We start from the raw sequence: 25,101 nt of genomic DNA on the forward strand, positions 1-25,101 counted from the left end.
TATTTGTAGAAATTGTCCTTGAAATGATTCCATGTTTGGAATAAGTATTTCAAACTCTGGTGAATTAATATCACCTTTAAATAAACCTCTGAGATATATGATGGATCCACAAGGAATACAGTTTGAATGAGCTTTGTGCTGTAGCTGGAACCAGAGTCTGGATAGTGAATCATCTTCTCCATATCCTTAACATTTTTTTTTTGCTTGCCATCCTCTCAGGATTTCCAGCTGGTGAGCTGCAGAAGCCTTTCTTTTGGGGAACAGAATACCCTCGGTGAGTAAATTATAAAAGAAGTCAGTCCTTGACAAGTTAGCAAAGAAGAATTTCTTACTTTGGCCAGTGACAGAATATATAGTCTATATTGAAGTTCTAAGTGCTGTGAACAGATGCCATGACACAGCAACTATTATAAAGGAAACCATTTATTTGGGACTGGCTTGCAGTTCAGAGGTTTAGTTCATTAGTGTCATGGCAGGAATCATAATGACATTCAGGCAGACACGGTGCTAGAAAGGTAGCTGAGACTTCTACATCCCCAGTAGCAGCAGCAAGAAGAGAGACACTAGGCCTGGCTTGAGCTTCTGAAACCCCAAAGCCTACCCCCTAGTGACACACTTCCTCCAACAAGGCCACACCTAGTCCAACAAAGCCACACCTCCTAGTACTGCCACTCCCTTTGAGGGGGCATTTTCATTGAAACCACCACATTCTACTCCATGACCCAGATAGACTTGTGGCAATATCATAATGTAAAATGCATTCAGTCCAACTTCAAATGTCTCCATAATCTGTTACAGTCTCAACATTGTTTAAAAGTCCAGAGTTGAAAGTTTTTTCTGAGACTCATGGCAATCTATTAAACAGTCAATTCCAAGTCAATGGTTATTCAGCAGAAAGAAGGCATTGGAGGTCTTATTAGTTTTCTTTTGACATTTGTTTCCTGATCCTTGTTTCCAGAGTATTTGACTAGATGGGAAAGTCAATTTTCTATACAGTACTTTATTTTTCATGTATTTAATCACTTGAAAGATGACTGGTATAGAAGGAATTGGGCTAAAGCCTCTCTGGGTGAAGAAAGTTGCTATATGGAATGACAGAGGGTAACTTGGCTGGTCAATAAGAATACAAAGAGAAGTCATGTCAAAAAGATTTTAGTTTGATATTGAAGGGTTCTGAATGTCTAGTGAGGAATTTAGACAGAAAATACTGAGGTTTCTGAAGAAGTGAGGTAATCAGTGTAGTTGTACCATAGGTCAAAATGGACAGGTTTGGACTTAGAGACAATCTGTTTACAAACAGATTGTAGATGCTTGTAATTCATATTTTCTCTATAAATCGGAGTTCCTCATAACATTCATTGTCAACACTACCATTACTATCTTACATGCCTTTGTGTGATTGTGGTCCTTTGATACATGGGAAATTTAGTCTTGATTTTAGAAGTTGAGTTACTTGTATCTGCATTTTGATATATGAGAACTTTTATGTGATTATGTAGGCTAAATAACATAATAGATCATGCATAGAAAAATCAGAGAAGCATAGTGGTTGTGTTTTGGTTGGGCTTCTTCAGAAGCTGCCCCTGTCATAAGGGTTTAGGTAGTTCTTTTGTAATGTGGTTCCAGGAAACCCCAGCAGGAAATGGAGGAGGTGAAGCAGACAGGAAAGGAAAATGATATTTAGGGTCCTATGAGTCTTCTATGGCTGGAAGTGAGACTTACCACTAAAACTATACAAGAAGAGAAGATTATCTTTATGTAATACAACCTAGCTTTCACTAGGCTAAACTCAAGGTGTTAGCAAGGTTGCATTCTCTTTTTGGAAGTTAAAGGGAATAAATTATTTCCTTATCTTTTCTGACTTTTAGAGGGGGCCCACATTTCTTTGTCCATGGCCTTCTTTTCTTATCTTAAAAATGTCGAAGTAGCATTTCCTTTGACATCATTTTTTGCTTCTTCTATTGGTAAGACACTTGTGGTTACTTTGGGCCCACCCAGATAATTCAGAGTTATCTCTCTCTTTTAAGGTCATTTGGTTGGCAGCCTTTATTCTACCTGCAATCTTAATTCCTCTTTGTTATGTAAGGAAACACATTCACAGGTTCCAAGAATTAACATAAGGGCACCTTGGGGAAGCCATTATTCTGCTTGCTACAAGTGTGTTACAATGCTAACCCACCATAATGGGCAACTGGAAATCAATCTTGCTGGGGAACTACAGAATATGCTTCAACATAAGGCAGCTGGGTTATTTGTTCTCTAGGTCACATTCCATCAGTGGTGTAGAGGTACTACGGTGGGGAATTCCCCGGTTGGAGAAAATCCTTAGGCAACTAGTTTTAAGTTGGCATATGGAAGCAATGAGATCAGTGCACTGAGACATGCTGTGTGCTGAGGGAACATAGGGAGGCATCAATAAAATCTACTGCAGGGAAGCACTATTGTTAGTGAAAATGCAAAATATTAGGTTGGTATCTAATCAAATCCATTAGAAACCCCTGACTTTAGCTGAATAGCTTTCTGCAGTGTTTGGGCATTTGGATTCTGTTTTCTTCCATGATTAAGATTAGAAATGTATACACTAAATTCATAACAATTAAAGTTTAAGTAATTCTCTCAAGGTCTCTTCAAAATGAAAAAATCCTGGCATTCTTTGATTCTGCTTATCATAGATAATTTAACTGAGTTTTCTAATGTTATATAACTATAACTGAATACTTGGAAGTAGTCTGGCTATGTTCGAAAGCCATTGATTCAGTGATTTGTTTATTGGGTTCATGGGCAAGGGATTTTTATAGAAACATACAAATTGGAAACTTAAGCATTCTTGTTAGTGTCTGCTAGTGCTACCTCAGATTGAGCTGCAGTTGATCCACGAGTGAGCCACCCCCTTTCTATTAATATATCACTTCAATGAATAGCTGTTAAACATCATTTCCCTACTTTGCACTGGGAATATAGACATGGTAGAAATTACAGTTCAATGAGCTGGCTTCCCATTGACTTGCTCTTAGTTGATGGATAGCAACCAGAACCAAAGGAGTAGGTATATTTTTTGCTCAGGTTGCTCAGTATAGCCTCCCTGTGAGTGTGGCGTCTAGTTGTGAGGCCAGAAACAAGCGAAGTCATTTCCAAAGGCAAGAATCAGGAATGTAAATGACCTTAAATAACACAATACAAAGTGTTCCATGAAACTGTTGTCATTCTCTCTTCCCTCTCTATCTTCATGTCTCAAGTTCTGTAAGGAAGTTATTTGGATATGTTTAACTCCAAGGCTTGGTGACTCTCCTTTCTATGGTTTTGGGAAATGCTATCTAGTTCATGACTGAGAATAAGTACTTGGAAGAGGGCTGGAAACATGGCTTAGCTGTAAAGGGCACTGGTTGCTGTTTCAGAGGATCTGGGTTCAATTCTTACCATTCACATGGTGGCTCACAATGCCCTCTGTGGGTACCAGATACAGGCATAGTACACAGACATACATGTAGGCAAAACACCCATAAAGATAAAGTAAAATAATAGTAAAAAAAACCCCAAAACTTGAAAGAACTTGGCACATTTGGAGGTAGGGGTTTGCAATTTTTTTTGAGGCCTCAAAGTTGCCAGTCAGTAAGTTTCTATGTAAGTGAGGCTGTCCTTGAACTTATAATCTTCTTGACCCCCCTCCCCCCACCCCAATTACAGAATCACAGGCATTCTGTGTTTTGTCTTTTGGAAGGAAAATTAAGTGGCAGAATGCTTTTCTGTGTTTAGGTATGTCAGCAAGTATTCAATTAGGATATTGAACAGGATTTTACAACTACTTTCATCTTAGAGCTTTTTATGATTTTCAGATACAGGAGTAGGGTAGCCTATACTTGATGACAGCCTGAGGTCATGGTGAGTTCACATACTGGATCAATAGGTGGAAAGCACAGTTAAGAAACTTTAGATAAACACGTAGAAGAAACCTTTTATTTGGAGCTACCCTAAGAGGTAATAGGTCACATTAGAAAAGTGAACTCCTAATCATTGGAAAGATGCAAGCAGATGTTTTACTACTTTTTGAATGTTTTACTGTTTGGTTGGTGGTTTGGGTTTTTTGAAACAGGCTTACCATATGTATAGACCAGGCTGGTCCTACACACTTATCAGTCTCTCAAATGCAGTGACAGAATTATAGGTGTGTGTTCCTATGCCCCACCTTAAAACATGATTTTGAGATACAATGATACTAAATTGTCCAGGATTGCTTCTAACTTTTTATCTTATTCTCTCTGCCTCCCAAGTAGCTGGTAGGACATTGAACAGGATTTTACAACTACTTTCATCTTAGAGTTTTTTATGATTTTCAGATACAGGAGTAGGGTAGCCTATACTTGATGACAGCCTGAGGTCGTGGTGAGTCCAGACAGCAATATAAGTGTTTCATAATTGTCATGGATCAGGATAGTGCCAGTCTGCACTTCCACTGATAGAGAGTCTGGGAAACAGGAAAGAACCTAAAAGATATGCATATATGCATAGTACCCAAGAGAAGAGGATTGAGACAAGATCCTCTGAATGGATGGGGAACACGGCGAGGGGTGGGGGGGAGTTGGACCTGGGAAGAAGAGAGGGGGTGAAGGGGAAGAGAGTTGGTCATGGGGGAACAGGAAGTTGAGTGGGTGGGGGTAGATTAGGGGGAAGAGGGAATCATAGGATCGAATACAGATCAGGCACCAGAGTGACCTCGAGTGATCTAAAGGGATAACACCAATTGGCAAGCTAAGCAATAGTGGAGAGACCACCTCGAATGCCCATTCCTGATAATGAACTTGATGTCTATAACCATCCGGGAGCCTTCATCCTGTGACTGATGGAAGCAGAGGCAAACACACAATCACTGAACTGAACCCAAGGAACCCAGTGACAGAGAGAGAGGAGTGATGAGCAAATCGGCAAAGAATGGGCTGGCAAAACCAGCAGAGACAGCTGATCTGAACAGGGGAGAGCTCTTGGACCCCAGACTGACAGTGGGGAGGCCAGCATGGGACTGATCTGGACCCCCAAAATGTGAGTGTCAGCGAGAAGGCCTGGGCAACCTATGGGGCCCTGAGCTGTGGATCAGTGTCTATCCCTGATATACAAACAGTCTTCGTGTACCTATAGCACAAAGAGGGATGCTCTCTCAGCCTGGACTCTTAGGGGAGTGCCTGGACCCTACCCAGAGTAAAATGACAGACTCTAGATATCCCCTATGTGGAAGGATTTGGCAATAGGGTGGGAGGGTGGGGAGGGGGGAAGGGGAGTGCGGGAGGAGGGGAGGGAGAGGGAACTGGGATTGACATGTAAAACAAGCTATTTAAAATTAAAATAAAAAATGATAAATAAAAAAAAGATCTTGTGCATATGTTAAAGCCCTTAAATAATAAGAGAAACTGAATAAATAGTAAGGTAACAGTATTACCTTCCCTTTTGGAACTCTTTTTATTTATTTTTTGTTTGTTTGCTTGTTTGTTTATAAAGTCCTGGCTGTCCTGAAACTCAATCTGTAGACAAGGCTGGTCTTGAACGCAGAGATACGCCTGCCTCTGCCTCCCAAGTACTAGGAAAGATGTGCATCATCACTGCCTGGTCAGAGGGCTCTCTTTTTAAGGCAGAAAGTGTTCCAATTTCTGTTTAGCCAGTTGTATTCTAAGAGGCATGTTAGTTGATTTTTATGGCATGCTAATTTCCATTAAAAAGTAGAAGACATTAATGTAATATTATAAAACATTATCGTAAGGTTAAGTCATACAAAATTACTTTTTCTTTGTCTCTTGTCTAAGTGATTGTGTTTATGTAGCTGAAAATTAAGACTTACAATGATTCAATCATTTTCTGAATTCTCCATTGTCCTTGCAAATAAGAAACCTTTTGGAGCAGTCCTTCTTGAAGGATTTTTATTGCAGAGTACTTTCTATATGTTTCCATTTGTCCATCCCTTAAATTTGTCCAGTCAATATCATTGACTAAGGGGTGTGGAGGACTGAGAAATACGGGAAATCGACATGTTGCAGATCACACAGTGCTAGCTACTACTGCAAACATTAGCACCAAGTGAAATTACAAGTTTGTTCCACATAGGCTATGATAGTACTATGATTGAAATGCGTGATTTTACTCTTACTTCTTTAATGAAGGTTTGCAATGATGGAAAAACAGTAGGAAACATTTTTTTCAAATGCAAATTACCTTGCAGGAAGGAAATAACAAAGGAAAGAATTACCACCAAGGGGAAAAATTAAGTCTTACAGTACTTCCTTGGGTATAATTGAGACAAACAATTAGCATGTTAAGGGTCATTATGTCCTGTATTAACATGTTGCTTCAAAAAATTCTGTTTTTTCCAGCTTTGGTCCTATCTATTTGCTGGATGACTTTGATGTCATGTGTCAGGAACTGACTGTGAAATATTTTTAGCATAATTACAAATTTTATAATAAAGAATCAAAATTGTCTATAATTCTTACCTATAGGTTAACTGACTTAAATAATTTCCGTATAAGACATGTCCTTTACATGACATGGAATGGCTTATTAATCATTAATTAAATTGCTGTTAATTTTCTTATTGTACTAGGAACAGAGAATTTAGTGGTAAATGGATGAGGGGAGGAGATTATGCTAGAGAGAAAATTCTAGACACATGCATCTGGAAAGCTCATTGTTTTCCTTAACTTTTGGTTTGTGCTTTTCTCCAGTTATCGATGCTGTATGATAAGGCAGCACCAAATAGTCATTTACTGACTCACAATTTTGTGATTTGGTCTGGGGCTGCTCCACTAGGCTGAACTATTTAGATGCCTTCCTCCTTCCTGCTCTTCTAATGGCTGAGGCCCAGTAGAGCCTTTTCTTTTTCTCCAGAATTCCTTACGTTTTGGAATTTCTCCATTGCTTTACCAGCCTTCCCTTTAACCAGGCAGTCAAATTCTTTACATTATTACTAACTTATGGAAAGGCTGCATCTGGAAACTGCAAGATGACTTAAGGTTTAGTTCCAGGAGACTGTCTCGGCCCCTTACACTATATTCTGTGGGTCACAAGTCCTGAGGTCAGTCCAAATACAAGGGCAAGGATCACATCTTGGTAGGAGGAGAGGGGGCATTTGGATTTAAGGGTAGGTGGAGTTGTTGGCGGCCATTCTTATACACAATCTACCACATCCTTCAGAAGTGAAGAGAAGTAATGTAACACTTTCCCCACATCTGATTAAGCCTTCACAGTCTTTGCCATTGAGCTGTCAGCTTGTCTGCCACACAAACAGAGGAACGTGACTAACTTCCAAACAGAACGGTCCCTTCTAATCTCCGCTCTATTCCTTTTTTATGACTACATTTAGAAAACAAGTTGACTTCTATGATTATAGTGACTCTGCAGCAAATTTCCAGATAAAAATTAGTTTTTTAAAATGGTTTTTGAGCCTGTTTTAGGTGTTCATAAATACAAAATATCACTGCAACAGATAGAGGACCACAGATGGTTAGAAGGGTATGTTTAGGGAAATTGTTTTATACTTTTATGGGTATGATTGTTAGATACTTTTATTATTACTGTGGCTAGAAAATAGTTTTACTATCTTGGCTTTTCATTAAAAAATTAGAGGGTTATGCTCTCAGGTTCATGTCTGTAATTTTTTCCCAAATTGTCTATTTATGATGTAGATCCCTGAGTTATGGTGCTATAGGAGTAATTGTTGGACACGAATTTACACATGGATTTGATAATAATGGTAAGTACTAGTTCATTTTACAAGCTGCTTCTTTTATAATAATGTACATTGGATGGTGTTAATAGTTATTAACTTTTGATACTGGCATCATCATAGGTTGAAGACTATTCCAAGCAATATGATTGCTGATTGAAAACTTTTCTCATGTTTTACTGTGATAGCTTGAAATAGATAACTATTCCAGTTGGTGATCAGGGTAAAATGAAAAAAGACTTTGTTGTTTCCATGAAATCACCTTTGCGTTTGGAATGAGATTTCTGGGGCTGCTACAGTGACTGCAGAAATTCCATTGTAGCTTCCCCCCCCCTTGTCAGTTTTTCCTCCTCACCATCCTATGCTGTTTTCCCTTGAGGTGTGAGCTCTGCCCCTGAGATGATTGTATGTGCTGCTTAATTAAGAAGTTAGCTTTGGGAACGTGGTTGCCTGATTGCTTTGTATAATTTCAAGTGCTTCTTTTCTATTTTTCTTTATATTGGCATATGTTCAAAATTAATAACATACAAATATGCTCTATATCCATATGGTATTTAAGCAAAAGGGACAGGCAAGATAATAACAAACAGCTAAAATATCTCCTTTGAGAGTCATCATTTTTAAGTTTTTATGACATTTATATTTTTATTTATTTATGTGTGTGTATGTATGTATGTATGTATGTATGTATGTGGGTGTGCATGTGTGGAGATCAAGGGAGACAAGTTTGTAGGACTAGTTCTATCTTTCTCGTGTCTGTCCAGAGTATTGAAACCAAGTAACCAAGCTTGTCTACAACATCCTTTACTGGATGACTATTCTGGGATAAGAGAGCAATTGACTTCTTTTCATCTGGATAATTCTTCTTATGTCTCACCAACCCTTCCTTAACGCCTTCCTTGTCTCACCGTCTCCTGCTCCTCTGGTCTCCCATTTCCTGTTAAAATGTACCTTTCTTGTAATCACTCCAGTTCCAAGAGCCATCCTTTTTGCCATTGGGTATTTAGTTTATTTAAGAGAAGATTCTTAACTAAGAAACAAAGGCATGTGGTACTCATTGGTTCTGGACCTTTCTTCTGGGTTCTCTCCCACAGGATAGAATCTAATGATGGCAATTTCACCCTGTAAACAATATGTAGCATAGTGTATTGTACATATGAGTATATGCCCAGTAACTGATGACTGATGTATTAGTGGGTAGAGGACAGTGACTCCATTGTTGGGGGTAGCAAGCAACAGCCTTGCGGAAGAGCTTTGGGTTGATCCAGTAAATGCTTTTGCTTAGTGACCTTCCATGTAAGCCCTTTCTTACAAGTTCTTTCTTTGGAGAATCTTATGTAGGGGGCTTTCTGTGTAATTAAATTAAAACCATGCCTTTAATTCTAGTAATAATCTTGAAAATAGAAGAGTTACACTTAAATCATTGTTTTGAAGGGTGTAGAGAAGATGAATATCGAGAAACGATGCGGCAAGAAAAACTAATCTTTCCCCTCCCCCAGTTGTGTTCTGGAGATTTCCATTCCAGTCCTAAATTCTCTTTTTAGAGCAACATTCCTCATCCAAGCAGGACAGATGGGTCTTCTATCCACACTGATGACTGTGAAATGATTCAGAACAGAGGATTTGTGTGTCTCTTCGCTCCTGGCAACTTAGAGGAAGCAGGTTGCCGTAGGGCTGAGTCAGGTTCTGTGGTCCTATGGTTTGGATGACTCACTGGGGCTGTTCCTATGGATTATTTGGAATTTCACTGCTAGTGCTACTCCACTTCCCTTTGCTTTTTGAATGAAGGAAACTAATTTTGCTTGCCAGAGAATGTTTCAGGTCAGAGGAAATGAAAACAAGGAATCCAAGATTGGATGAGACTGGTGCACGTGTTAAATTGATGAATCTCATTTTGAAAATGCCCTTTGCTCGTTTCAAGGAAAGAACTCCCTCAATTCTTTGCCTCCCTTCCCTGCTTTCTACAATTAATCTTCGACATTGGAGATGACATGGGAGCTGATCTCAGGGACAGCATCCTGTGCTGTCAGGACTGATTTGCAAAGTATGTTGAGATGAAGGAAAGGAAAGACTATGATTTCAGCTTCTATAAAGTAACACAGATTTCTCGTAACTTTCATTTTTGTTAGGTAGAAAATATGATAAAAATGGAAACCTTGATCCTTGGTGGTCTATGAACTCAGAAGAAAAGTTTAAGGAAAAAACAAAGTGCATGATTAACCAGTATAGCAACTATTATTGGAAGAAAGCTGGCTTAAACGTGAGTACAGCTGCGGTTGGTAGGGGGGCACCTTGTGGGCCATTTTTTTCTCATTTAGACATTAGCTTGCTTTACACCATTGATTCTTCAAGCATGCTTCTGGGATACACAACATCTGTGTTTCCCTGGGAACTTGTTAGAAATGCAAACTCTTGACCCCTGCCCAGATCTACTGAATCTCTAGGGGTACCCTGGGAGTCTGTCACAAGCCCTCAGGTAGTCCTAACAGGAGAATTGTAGGCCTACACGTTAGTGATGTCACAAATCCCCTAGCACAGATAAACAATAACGTTCCTAAAAATCTCCTATATTTCATATTGTGAAAAAAAATCTATCCGAACCATTGTTAGGCTGAATTAACTGTGTTAACATCTCATTATTTTGAACCAAAGGGTCTGAGAATTAAATAGAGTTTTTCGTTATAGAAGTTTGAACAAAAGAAATGAAATGTACTTTTGAAATGTTTATTTTGTGTCATATGTGTGTATATGGTTTTCCATGAAGATAAAATGTAATTGCGTGCATGCTTTAAGGATGTGAAATTTTGTTCCTTTCCTTTTTGCCTTTATCTTCATCGCCTTTCCTTTTCTCTCTTATCTTCCCTGCCTAAGGACAGCATTAGTAGCTCTGATACACTTTTCTCCTGTTTTCAGGCAAAGATAGACATGCACAGCTTTAGTTAATTGCTTCTGGTGATGGCCTAAGAATTCCTAACTAACCTCTTACCCAAGGATACAATTTTCATTAGAAATACCAATGCAATAAGTACCTTATTATGTATACATTATTTTTTCCTGATAGGTTACATTCCTATTGCTACCAGAATAAAATTTCATATTTCTGTAAGTGATAGATGAAAGAATATATATCCATGAAACTTTACTTTTCTTGTGGATTTAAAATAGCAGGGATGCTAAACTTCTGTTACACACATTGTATGTATTCCCTCAAGTGTATTACTTATCCTTTAAGATTTTTCTTGTGGTATCTTTTGACACACAAAATCAAAACATTTTTAAAATTCCAAGATACCAAATCTCTCGTAAAATCACCTTTTGTCTTTCTGTTCTGCCCTATGATAATGTCTCCTCTACTCATATAGTACAGGAAACTGCTTTAGCTACCTTTATCTTGCTGTTGTAAGAGATTATAACGAAGGCAACATACAAAATAAAGCATTTAATTTGGGCCTTAAAGTTTCAGAGTGTTAGAGCCCATGCCTATCATGGTGGAGAGCATGGCAGCAGGTAGGTAAAAATGGCATTGGAGCCTTAGCTAAGAGCTTACATGCTGAGTAAGGTGTGTGTGTGGGGGGGAATAGGGAGGGTGGGTGAAGAAGAGGGAGAGAAGGAGGGAGAGAAAATAGGGGGACAAGACAGCGAGAGAGTGAGAGACAGTGATTCAAGCTAACTGGATGGAGATGGACTTTTGAAACCTCATGTCTCCTCCAACAAGGTCACACCTCCCAATCTTTTCCAAAGAGTTCCGCCAACAAGGGAACAAGCATTCAAATATATGATCACATTCAAACCATCACAGGACCCTCTTATTTTTCTCAGAAAGTTTTTTTCATTGTTTGATATTTTATATTTAAGTCTTCATGAATGTGGAATTTATTTTTCTGTGAAGTTTAATAGGAAAGATCACTCACTGTAGAGCCTAGGTTAGAGTTTAGAACTGTATGACTTCAGAATCATTCTCACATCTGTCCATAGCATGTTCTCATTCTCTTATTTAAGTTAATTCATATAGATAAATATATTCAAATACATATATTTAGTTTTGTTCTTCAGTATCTATTTTGTTTTTCCAAAGTGTCAGATGCTGATTTGTAATTTTGAAAACATTTATCTTTGCCACTAGGACAGGCATCATAGGAGCAGATCTGTCTCAGTATAAATTTGTTCAACCATCAGAAAACAGCTTCAATCTCATTGCCATAGAAGGGTTGTGTGTGTGGGGGGTGGAGTGTATGTGTGTGTTTCCTTTGTGGATATAAGTGGTCAGGAGTCATTTTTCAAATTTTATTTGTAAAAGTAAATCCCTCTGTGCCCAGATTATTCTTTGCAGTGACTAGGGAAGAACTTAGTTGGGTAACCACAGATGCAGAAAGTCAGTGGCTAGTGTGTCTGGAGAGGCTAAATTTGGTCTCATGTGGTGCTCAACTGTGATGGTTCAGAGTGTGAGGAGTTAAGAGGGATGAGGTTACTCCGGAAAGTATAATTTAGTTGGAAACTTTAGCATGAAAAGAAGGAGATAGAGTCAAACATGAGTGTATATTTCTTATGTACATACATAAGAAAAATCGAGACTTGAGAAGTCATGTGCCATACAACAAAAAGTCTGGTTTGGATACCTGACAAATATGAGCATTTTTTTCATAATCATTTTGTCTTAGAGCAACTTCATTATAAGCAAAACTCAACAAGGTATTCCTTAGGTGATGTAGCCATTGAGAAAGTAGTTTTATGAGAAATCTGCCGTTGGCTCTGAGGGAAGCTGAACCTTACTATTAATACTAACTAGGGTTCTGGAGAATGGATAGCATCCCAGAAATTGTTCAGCTCATGGGCTAGGGCTTGGGCAGCTCTACCAACACATCAGTCAGTCACTGTAATACTCCCATAGGCTACGGTTGGCAGTCACAGGAATGGCTGCAGAGTCTTGGGAGAGAAGGGGAACCACTGGATGGCCCTGAAATCATATTTATACAAGTAACTTTCTATGAACTAAGCAGGTTATAATAGCAATTAGAGAGACAGAGGCCACAAATTTGAGAAAGAGCAAAGGAGGGGAGCGTGCATGGGAAGGACTAGAAGGAGGAAAGGCTTATGATGTATTATACTTTAGTTTCAGAAAAATTAAATCCATGAACTGCTTTGAGTTTCAGACGCTTGTTTGTTAAGCAGAGGTGTTGACAATAGCCCTTACTTAATGTAGAAAAAGAATGTAGGCAGAGTCAGAATGGAAACTTTAGGAGTCTAAAGCAAGGGATGGTGGGGGTTCTGTCTGATAACGTTGGTTCTTGTGTCCCTAAAATGTATTTTGATTTGTTAGCATCACTTGGTACATCAGTGGTTGGGTTAACTTAAAAGTCTTGGGTAGGATCCATGGTGTGGGAGTTTAGAGCAGGTATATTAGTTTCCTGTTGCTGATGGAGCAAATTACTATGAGCTTAGTTGTTTAAAGCAACACAAATTTATTCTCATAACATTCAATGTCAGAAGTGTGACACAAATCTCAGTGGCCTAAAAGAAAGGTGTCAGAATGGATATCTTCCTTTGTAGATGGTATTAGGGAAGAGGCTGTCTCCTGCAGTTTTGAAGTTTTTGAGGCTATCTGCATTTCTTGGCTCATGAACCCTTCCTCCTTCAAAGCCAACAATGGCCAGCATACCACTCTGGTGCTCTCTTGTCTTCCTTTTCCTTTTCCTTTTATAAGGACACTTATAATTACATTGAGCTTATCTGGACAGATCACGATAAGTCAATAAGTTTCTCTCTCTCTCTCTCTCTCTCTCTCTCTCTCTCTCTCTCTTTCTCTCTCATATCCTTGACTTAATCACATCCTAAAAATCACTTATGTCATTGTCGGGTAAATTATTCCTGAAGGCCTGCGGATTTTGGTGTTGATATCTCTTAAAAGCCATTATTCTGTGTCCTATACAGGGACTGGCAAACCCTTAAGCTAGATAGTAAATACTAAGCTGTCTTTGAAGCAAGAAAGAAAATCCAGACTTTGTATGTTAATAGGTTTGGCTGTGATCCAATAAAATTTGATTTATAGGCATTGATATTTGAATTTTATATAATTTCTATGAGCATAAGATATGTTCTTTTGATTTTTCTTCAGTCGCCAATAAGTATAAAATCCAGCCTAGACAAAAGCAAATGGCAGGCTGGCTTTGGCTTGTGGTATATATAAACTTAGATTTTCTATCCTAGCTCATTTATGGTTTTAAGAAACAGTTGAGAAGAATGTCTCCCCATGCTTGGCTGGGTGTCATAGATATTTCAAACCTTGACCTTGTAGTCTGTACCACTTCAATTTGATATTTTTGTTCCCCAAGAGGACAACTTTCATTTTAATGTTTCATAGAAATAGCTGAAAGTAAAATGATAACAGTTGGTGCTGAAATCTTGTTTCTATGTGGATGGCAATTTTTAGAGACATAGGGACAATGAGAAAAACACTCAAATTATGTGAGTTAATCAGAGAAAGTCATCTGGATATTGACATTTCTATTTTTTCCATTAAACCAGAGCCACTAAGAATTTTGTTAACATTTTATTGGAACTGGCTCAATTTGGGAGAATAAAGAGGTAGATGAGAAAGTAATGCAGAAAGTAATAAGATAAAAAATGTCTGTACTCAGAAACCCCTTGTTGGGGCTAGCTTGCTATCTCACAACATATAACATTTACTTCTGATTTACTGAATGCAATTTTCTCTTTAAGATATGGCATGTTTGCTTCCTGTAATATTTACAAGGCTTTTGCTGAATACTAATTGACTGTGGAATACTTTCTGTCTTTCTTTACTTTAGGTAAAGGGGAAGAGGACCCTGGGAGAAAATATTGCTGATAATGGAGGCCTGAGAGAAGCTTTTAGGGTACTCATCATTACATTTACTGGGCTTTAAAAAAACGCATCGTGGGAGCATGCATGGGTGTACTTCAGTGTATAGCACCAACAAGCTGTTGAGGAGCATGACGTTTGGGATTCTCGAAAACACGTCTGTGTTTCTATATGGACTCTGTTATACTCTAGTAGATAAGTAGAGCTACAATGTTTTTCTTTTGAGGTACTGAGACATCCTAAATAATAATGGTTATTAAGAATTGTATGTTGAAAATACAGTTTACCAATAATATAGTTAGAATCATACTAAACAATGCCACAGAACTCTCCTTGGGACTAAGTTCATGTGAACTTTCTTGAAGTAAAGCTTTCTCTCTATCATTCCTTATCATTTTATCATAAAGTCTCCAACTTCTAACTTATGGCTGGAGGCTATTCATTCTCATATATTGGGCCAGTGAGAATCCTCAAGAGTGTTTGCATCATCTCTCAGTGTGTGGTCAAGAAATAAACATAACAATAACATGGAAATATTTGCATAAAGCTGAACAATGTAAAGACCAGGTTGTGATTCTAAAGTGTTATCTTTTCTATATTCTACTTAAGACAAGTTTTATTTTATTAAATTATTGTGAAAAAAGATGATACATTTTCTTGTTGATAAAATTTTAAGAGTAGTATGTTGACCCCACTCCATTTTATTGCTAAAGCAGTTATGCATGGTGTAAATTTGTTCGTCTCTGTTTGGAATTCAAAGAATACCTTTTGAAGAGTTACTTAATCTCTGATCACTGTGGCCCATTACTTTGTTATGGATAGAGTATAAGGTTCCCCTTGGTTGGTTTGCTTTTTCTTTTTTGAGGCAAGAGTCTCACTCTGTTGTTCAGGCTGACCTCAAGCTCATGGCAATGTTCCTGCCACAGCCTCTCACATGCTGGGATGACAGATGTGCACCACCATGCTTGCCTAGCACCGTAAGGTATAAAGTGCTTTAGCAGACACACCTGCTTCACTATTAGGCTAAATAGCACTGGGCTGCATTTCCAGGTGTTTGTTTTCTTAAAGGAAAATCCAACACAGTGCATTTTACACATGGGAGGGATATGCATTTTAATACTTTCGTGCTGAATGTGAAGAGAGAAGAGCTGTCATTGATGAGGGTCACCTGTTCTGCTTCCATCACTAGGCTTACAGGAAATGGATAAATGACCGAAGACAGGGAGTTGAAGAGCCTCTCCTACCAGGCATCACATTCACGAACAACCAGCTCTTCTTCCTGAGTTATGCTCATGTGAGTAAACTGAGGAGAGCGCATCACGGATGAAAATAGATGCTGTTAACTTGTGCCCCTGACCAAAGCTTTGGAAGAAAAGTTCGCTGATATGACTTTGACCAAAACCACCATTTAATCTTGTGTCAGTTTTGGGCCAGCTATAAAAATACCAAAACCCACACTCTCAAAATAGTATTTCCTAGTTAGAATGGGAAAAAGGGCCCAGTAAAGGCCAATAGTTTATTTTTATTTACAAATAATAAATCATGTTTTGATTGGAAAATGGCTACATTCTATCACTTACATGTCATCTGTGCTTGCTTTGTGTTACAATGCCAGAGTTGAATAGTTGAAGTAGGGATCTTATGGTTTTTAAAGGTTCAAGTACTTATTATCTTTCTCCAGAAGAATTTTATTCAGCTCTGATTTAGAGGACAAGATACAAGAGTCCATCTGTTCCTACTATTTACATTCTAGTCCATAACAACTCCTTGTAAATGAAATAAACTGATGGAGAGAGATGGTGCAATTAAAATGTTTACGATGTCTTCAAATACAACATATTTTGTCAAACTGAAGAAATTTGGGGTAAAAGAGCAATTCTATTTAAAAAAATCACCATTGAGAAATTTCTCTTCAACACAGAATGAAGAGATTTTCACTCTTTTTATATTGGAGGAAGTGTGTTTATATGGAGCATGTTATTTTCTATCCTAGAAAGGTATTAGAGAACAGTAACAAACATAATGTGTTTTCAGGAATCTCTTAAATGACTTATGAAACATAGTCATACTATGTAATAATGTAAGCAAAGTTTATAAGAAAAAAGCACCTAAGAGATGAGGTAAAATGGAATGTGAAAAATGAGCTTACATGGTGTGGCTTCTGAGGAAATTAAGGAATTGCATTACAAGAGCATCTTTAAAAACATATTCATAAATACGGTCAGAGATGATTTGTCATTATCAAAATAACAGTAAGCCATCAGCTTCCCTGCCGTCTCTTTGCCTGTAGTTGCTATGACTTGCTATATTGCTTCTCATGCTTCCTTTTCATACATTTTTATACTTCTAGTTCTTTCAATGTCCATTTCTACTTGTTTATATTAATAGCCATTTCTAGCTAATTTCTACTTTATTCCTTTTCCTGTATACTTGTTTCTGATAAATCTTTCAAAAACATTGTTTATTTTTCTATTCAATAACAATGTTAAATGTAGTTGTAACAAACACTCAGGCCTGCTGCTGATCAGTACTTCAGAAATCTGGCATGAGCCTTTTTTTTTCCTCTGGTCACTCATGGATGCTCAACCAAGCTGAATGTCTTCCCCATTCCTCAATCATTGTTAAATTTCCCTTTCCATTTAAATGCTTTGCTTTCCTATATAGTCATGTATCCTAGAGGTATTCATACTTCAAGATGATATCATGTTTCATGATCGATTTCAAACCAGTATTAAATAGGTTATGCCTCAGAAAGAAACAACATAGCAAAAACATATTTCTTGTTCTTGCTCCATGTCCAGCAGGTGTCAATAGTGGGGCTCTGCTCATAGTTTTTACTCAAGGAATTGGATTTTGGAGTATTTCATCTTGACACATGCTTTCATGGACACCAAACAGTATAAAAGAAATATTAGAAAATCTGCATGGGCCTTTCTATTTGGTGTGAGTGTATGTGTGTGTTGCTGTGTGTGTTTGTGGTGTGTGTACTTATTAGTGTGTATGTATGTATGTGTGTATGGAGGCTAGAAGTTGATGTTGAGTGTCTTTCCTTCATTGCTTTTCATCTTTGCTTTTTGATACATGGTCTTCACTGAACCCAAACATCATCAATTTGGCTATGCTATTTGACCAATGAACTTCTCCTTTCTCTACTACCTTCCTCATCCCGTTCTCACAGCTCTGGGGTTACAGACATATTCCATCATGCCCAGCATTTTTAGGTTTTTGGGATCTGAACTCAAGTCCTCATGTTTGTTCCAAACACATTACATATTCACTCAATCTACTCAGCCCCTCTAGACTCTTAATGTAGCAACTGAAATTGGCCCTAGGACTATTAAAATCGATGACAAGTTTTCTCAGACTTTTACCAGGAGATGGAATATATAAACTTCTAATATTTACTAGTTAGAACAAGTCATATAGTCATGTCTAACTTCAAGGATACAGACTTGTATTCCTGTCTCAAGCCCAAACCAGGATGAGGCAAGCAAGACACCCAGGGAATCTGTAATTAGTATACCTCCTGATTATGCTAAGCCATGGTATGGTACACTTAGTTTATTCATTGAAATGTATATGATTAAGTTAGATAAAGGTTATTTAAAACATTAATAAGTTGAATACATTGGTCATTTCCTGGACACATGTGATTCTCTTCATTTAAAACATTTGCCTGGAAACCTTCCTAATTTACTCAAATTCTGGAATTCACATTGATAAAACCTTCTGCTTTGGGGATTTTAATAATAGATGTTACAGTTGCTCAAAGTTTTAGCTGATCCACTGAAACTACTTGCTATCTATTAATTCTAAAATTATTCTTCAGTTGAAGTTGGATGAGTTAAGAAAGTAGGAAATATATAATTGGAGTAGAAGCATATTTACTGGGGTGTCTTTATCTTTTAGGTGAGGTGCAATTCCTACAGACCAGAAGCTGCCAGAGAACAAGTCCAAATTGGTGCTCACAGTCCTCCACAATTTCGGTAAGTGAGCAAATGGGCTACAGCAGGTTTTAACTGTGCATCTTCCCATTCTGTGCCCTGAACCATACCAGTGTGCTGCCAGATAGGAGATATGAACAAAAGTGTACACAAAGCAATACATAATCTCCATTTTGTATACAACAGAATCTAGCTAAACAGAAACTATTTATCTATTATTTCATTAGTAGTAAGCTGGTCTTCTCAGTGTCTTTTCAACTAAATTTCTGCTTAGTGTTACATCAAGTGAGGTTTCACAATGAGGTTTCATAATGGTGAGGCTTCAAAAGTAATTGCAATCCAAATCAGTTTTAATATGAAGTTTCAGATATAAAATTATAATTGCAGAGGGACAGAGAGATGATTTGGTGGCTAAGAGCATTGCCATTCTTGTAGAAGTTTCAGGTTCATTTTTTAGCATCCACATGATGATTCATAACTACCTGGAACTCAAACACTAGGGGATCTGAGTTCTTCTTCCAGTCTCCAAGGCCTCCAAGCATGCACTTGGTACACATACATGCAGTCAAATATTCATACAATATATATGCTTTTGGAAGGCAATAATCCATAGATGCCCTGTGCAATAACAGGGATATTGAATTGGTTCAACTATTTATTTTAGCTTGGAGGTCTGAGAAAAAATAAATTCAAAGTGGATTTTATTATCTCAGAAAAGGATATGATCTGACGAACTATTCTGCTTACAAGCTTCTAGAATTCTGATTTGCTCTGGTCTGTTTTCTATTTAAGGGTATTCTAAGTGGTAGCTTTTGTTTTCCCCCAACTCTGTCAATTAACAAACATGAACAAATATGCCCCTATTCTGAACACAAATGAAGATATATATGGTAATCTTTAACAATTGTAATTCATATCAAGAGTCAGAGACATTGCAGTTTGATTTTCATCTTGCATCACCCTTTGAAACAATTGCTTATACATGAAAGGAAAAAGATTAACAGCCGTAATTTCAAAATGTATAAAATATCAAGTAAAAACAAAATTAAGATTGATATTACTAATCCTCAACTAGGTTCTATGGCTTGAGAGAATTTTCTACAGTAGAGGACAGTTAATTATATAGAGAAATCCAAGAAGCCATGGTAATTTTTTTTTTGGTTTTTTGAGACAGGGTTTCTCTGTATTGTTTTAGAGGCTGTCCTGGAACTCGCTCTGTAGACCAGGCTGGCCTTGAACTCACAGAGATCCACCTGCCTCTGCCTCCCGAGTGCTGGGATTAAAGGCATGCGCCCCCAACGCCCGGCCCATGGTAATTTATAGTTATTCTTTGCTTAGAACATATTATACCTAGATATCTTTATGTTTACTATTTAAATGAATCATTAGCATATTGTAAGAAAGTCACCTAGGATTTCCTCTATATTTTAAAATCTTATTCCTAAAACCTTGCTTTAGAAATGCTCCAAAATTGACTATAAATTACCCACTAGCATAAAAGTCTAATCACTGTGTTGGAAATTCTCCCCCACTGGGCTGAACTGTCATGAAGGCTGAAGTTTCTAATGGACTAAAATGTGCTCCCACTGAAAAATGCAACAGAAGAAACCACAAAGTCGATTAATTACTCAACAGATAAGTTTTAGAAACTAATTTCATTTTACTAACTAGTTGCCTGAAATGTTGGAGTTTTGCTAATAATTACAGAGTATACTTACTGATTGTCAGTTATATTCTATCTTTAACACTTGCCTGAGGTAAATCCCACCGTGATATATGCACCCCAACTAAGCCCATGAGGTTATGGGGAGTTTTTGATACAGTCCGTTGCATTCATTCAAATGCCCAGAGGTAACAAAATCATTGGGGAAGAAATAAAATGCTGAGTTAAATTTTAGTAAACCCTTTAAATGTTCAGTTGAGTAAGAAATTGATGAAGGAGAGATTTTTTTCCCTGATTTGTTACTGATATCTGCAGTAAGTGTAGGTTTTAAGTGCAGAGAAAAATCACACAATTGAAATACCACTTCCAAAAAGCAGTTAGAATCAAAGTGCTGAGTCTCCATTGCAGTCAGGAACTTGTGCATGTACCAGATTCTGGAGCTAAAACCCAGGGTAGAATTACTCATCTGTAACAGCTAGATTCTTAACCAAATTCTAGGTGATGTGAATCTCCAAATTAGTAAGAATTTAGAGAAAGTGTTTTGGTACATTGAATGCATTGTTAAAAACTAATTGAAAATGCAGCAGGAGGGGTGTCTTTTATAAAATTGTACTGAGAGAGAAAGAGCCAAAGACAAAGTTGTATGCCATGGACATTCCATTCATATCAAGTTCAAACACAGGTAGTACTGTGGGTACTTAAATGACACAGATACAGTAGTTTTGGGGAGTCTTCGCAAGAGAGACAAGGAAAACTTTGGAGTCCTGGGATACTTTTCCTTGATCACAGAATGGGAGTCACAGACACATCTGGAAAGAATAGTGGTTTCTATATTTCTGATTTGTGCCCTTTGTGCCAGCTATGTAAGTTTTAGAAACTAACTTTATTTTACTAACTAGTTGCCTGAAATGTTGGTGTTACTCATTTTGCTAATAATTTACAGAGTATACTTTCTGACAGTCAGTTACATTCTGTCTTTAACACTTTCCAAAAGTAATTTTTTCAAACCTTAGAAAAACAAAGTCTTGGAGATATACAGTTGTGTAAGAATTTGAAGACTTGGAAGAGTACTAGGAGTCCTGGCCAGGCTTTCAGGAAATGTTAGTTTTCATTCTCAATGTTACTTTCTTTTCTTAATTATCTGAGGTTTAGCTTCCTTGTAAATAGATCAAATGCATACAAAGATCCTTTTATAGAAATGGACAATCCAGAATCCATGGATGTGTATGAATTGAATGACAACGTATTTTTGTTATCGTTTATTTTCAGGGTCAATGGTGCCATTAGCAACTTTGAAGAATTTCAGAAAGCTTTTAACTGTCCACCGAATTCCACCATGAACAGAGGCGTGAATTCCTGTCGACTCTGGTAGCTGGAGTGCTGGTTTCTAGTTTTCACAGAGCTGAGGAGTGCCAGTGGAGGTGGCGCCAATATACTCAGCACCTACTGCTTTCTGCCTTTATTTCATTGAGGACTTTAATTTTTATGCATTTTCATTATTTGGGTAGATGACTTGCTTGGATCTAAACAGTGTCTGTTCAAAGTCCCTGGGCTTATAAAAGAATTCAAGGATTGAACCAAATATATTTCATCAGAAAGCCAAACCAATGAAAAAAAAATGTCAAAGCTACTTGGTTAACCTGGCATCTCTATTGTCTGTTTTAGTTAGCCACAGCTAGGTGGTACATAGAGTTTCAATCTGTAGCTTTGCAGGAGACCTGAGTAGAGTGCATCCATACAAAAGATCCCTCTATGAAAATTGTCACCCTCAAATGCTCTGTGGTGTACAAATAATATGCAGTATCTCTTCTGTCTAAGGACAGTTAAATTAGAAATTCATTGGATCTCTATTTTATAATTTCTGATAAAGTTTTTCCCTTCAGTTTTGGAGTGTATTGGAAAATTGTATATGAGAATTTATATCCAATGTAACTAACCATTTAAGTCAGTATGAACAAAGATGGCATAGTGTCCATTAGGTGAAGGATTTGGGGTTTATAAAATGGGAAAGGGAAGAATCTTTAGCTGCCAGCAGTATTAAAAATAACAAGAAAAACTTGCCACACAACAACAAAGATACTACGAAATGAAATCTGCAGACGTTGATTTAGTCCCCATGAAGCTCTATGAGCATCTATGTGGTGGATAGCAGTCATAGAGCAGTTGGTGTTTTGTTTTGGTATGCTCAGTTGTATCTCCTAACTTTGAACCCAGCAGACATTAAGAAAAGAATTTTTCTGTTTCCGTGTCAGGAACATATGGCTTTCATTTCCCTTTAGCACAACTACATAAATACCACACCGAGGAAGGAGTAAATGTTCTTCCATCTCAGCCCACTTAATGTTACATCTCCGTAAAAGAAAATCCCTTTTAAAAACTTCCAGAATGAAGGCATTTTAGTATATGTGAATCTAATTTTAAAAATTCTGCCTAGATCTAAGGGACACAAATTTATTCTTTAAGTTTTATGAAGGGTTAATTTTTTAAAAAGCAGTACTGTATTTTGATCCCTAGAGCATTATGTTTTTAAACTTAGTGTTAGTATGTATGTTTGTAGGATAAAATTGTTATCACATTTAAGAATGTGCATAGGATAAAATTGTAATGGCATTCAAGTGGCTACTTGGTATTTCTTGTTTTATTTTATTTTTATTTAGTATAGGCATTACCTTACCCCCATCACATTATTCATTGTACATTGGGTGCTGGGTTATGTGGGCCAATAGAAAAATTTCAAAAGTAAAATGACAAATTCAGATGAACCACAGGAGGTCATTTTGTATCCTTGTGACTTGTCATCCTTCTGCAAAAAAAAATGTAACTGTGAGCCCATGTCCTTTTGTAACCATGGGAACTCCAAAGGGAGAAAAATGGAAGGACACCATCATGAGGAAAACAATTACACTGCATTAGTCTGAGGAGAGTGATTTTCCCCTTGACTTCCTCCTCTCTGAATGGATACACTTCTGAAGGGCAACAGCCTTTTCCTCCTCTTAATGATGGTTTATTGTGACCTTGGTTTGTATTTCTAAAAGCAAACAGCATTATTTCAGGTGTTAGAAGTGTATGTGCCTTTTCTCTGGTGTAAGCATTTGGTAATCTTCATTTTATTCCTGTACTTGACACCTAAGAATAGCTGGAGTTTGTAATGCTTATAGAAATCATGCATTCCTTCGATATTTCCTTTTGAAAAATTCCAAAGAAACACATTCCCACAGGTCAGGGAGAGTATTTGATAAAGCTACAGAATTATGGCTTTCGAAATGGTGTTGATATTTGTTGGCTAATGACAACAGGCTAGTGATTAGCTGGGGCTCTCTCAGTTTCTGGATGGTGGAACTAGTGACTAAGTAATTCGGGGTAACTTAGTTTATAAGGAGATACAGAATAGCCCCTGGTAGCCACACACATTTTCTACAAAAACTCGCTTTCCAAGTGTTTCTGTTTAACCCTCCAAATTACAGTTTTGTTTTTCTCTGTGAGACTGATTTCTTAAAGAAATAGATACCAATTAAGTGGTAGCAAGGTCAGACATAACCTGGAGGAATGGAAGAAAAGCAGGGGAGCTGGCCTGAGGAAAACAAGACAGGACTTGGGTTCCTTGCTAAACATGTCCACTGGAGGAGAGCTACAGAGTCTGAAAAATAATTATGGTAAATCAAAAGGAAATTAAATATTGGATCTCAGGGTAGGATTGCAACAACACATTGCTCTGACTCATATAGCAGCTGTTTTGCAAGTGAACTATTAACTGGGCATTTGAAGGAGGTTTTTTGTTAATGTGTGGGACATTCTCTTGTATGAGTCAAGGATTCTGTATATTTAAAGCTGTGTTGTTTGGCCTTACTACCATTGTCCAAAGTTTGCTGAGCTTTTCACCAAGTGCTAAGCATAGGCCTCCTATTTCCACCCCCAATTCTTTGTGAGATGGATTGGGACATAACTGATGCAAGCTCAGAATTCATAAATTGTCCTAAAGCTTATTTAGTGCCTTACTTCAATGGAGCTTAGAGTACAACCCATAAATTTTCTCTTATTTAGCCCTGGAGCATCGCTAAGAAGAAGCTAAGGACTATGGCTTGCCAGACAGATGGTGCTCATGCCAGAGGAATGGGAAGGCTTAAAATTGCTTATCAAATATCTCAGAGCCTGGAAAGATGGTCTTTGTGCTTTGGGCTTCTGACCTTTGGATTAACTTGCATTTCTTAGATTATTGTCTTTCTTAATACTTTTATTCAACTAATATTTCTAAAATTACTTAGTATTCGGTAGCCACCACCTTTGAATTTTTTTTTGAGACAGGGTTTCTCTGTGGCTTTTTAGGCTGTTCTGGAAGTAGCTCTTGTAGACCAGGCTAGTTTCAAACTCACAGAGATCTATCTGCCTGTGCCTTCCAAATGCTGGGATTAAAGGCATGCACCACCACCACCCAGACACCTTTGATATTTTAAACATAGTGTTTCAACTGCATCTTAAATTATGGAAGATACATGATTGTTTTATAGAATAACATCCTTATCAGCACTACCCAACTGTTTTGAAGAAAAATGTCCTCAGATTGTGCATTTAAAGAAAAAAATCTTTGTGGTCACTAGCAAACTAGTGGTTGTGATTTTTTTCCTTTGTGAAACAATGAGAATCATTATTGTAAGGACAATAAAACATTGGTTAAAGATCTTCTGTTGCTCTCCTTTTTACAAACAGTTACAACCTATCATATATGTGGATATTCAGGGCTGCTTTAAGAGATATTTGCCAGAAATCTATACAAACCACTGCAACAATCTAAATTTCTTGCTTTGGGAATATAGGACTCGAATGCAGTAACTTTCTCTGTATACAATGAGAGATGGTCATTGCATTCCTTCCAGAATATATGTCAGCAGATGTAGTTTATTTCCTTTGCAATAATATTCCTGCTGAGGGAAAGAGAGACCTCTGAGGTAGGGCT

At 37.6% G+C, this 25,101-nt stretch overlaps 1 protein-coding gene across 1 annotated transcript in view; it reads left to right on the plus strand.

Moving 5' to 3' along the window:
- Positions 1 to 24,827, plus strand: part of Phex (phosphate regulating endopeptidase homolog X-linked) — a 207,962-nt gene extending 183,135 nt beyond the window's left edge. The window contains exons 16-22 of the mRNA XM_005074253.4: positions 220 to 274; positions 7,665 to 7,732; positions 9,835 to 9,965; positions 14,512 to 14,577; positions 15,733 to 15,837; positions 18,453 to 18,529; positions 21,420 to 24,827. Coding sequence (XP_005074310.1) covers positions 220 to 274; positions 7,665 to 7,732; positions 9,835 to 9,965; positions 14,512 to 14,577; positions 15,733 to 15,837; positions 18,453 to 18,529; positions 21,420 to 21,522 — 605 coding nt within the window. The 3' untranslated portion in view covers positions 21,523 to 24,827. The remainder of the gene's footprint in view (positions 1 to 219; positions 275 to 7,664; positions 7,733 to 9,834; positions 9,966 to 14,511; positions 14,578 to 15,732; positions 15,838 to 18,452; positions 18,530 to 21,419) is intronic.
- Positions 24,828 to 25,101: the final 274 nt, after the last annotated feature.

This window comes from Mesocricetus auratus, unplaced genomic scaffold, assembly GCF_017639785.1.
Source record: "Mesocricetus auratus isolate SY011 unplaced genomic scaffold, BCM_Maur_2.0 Super-Scaffold_100003, whole genome shotgun sequence".
NCBI lineage: Eukaryota > Metazoa > Chordata > Mammalia > Rodentia > Cricetidae > Mesocricetus > Mesocricetus auratus.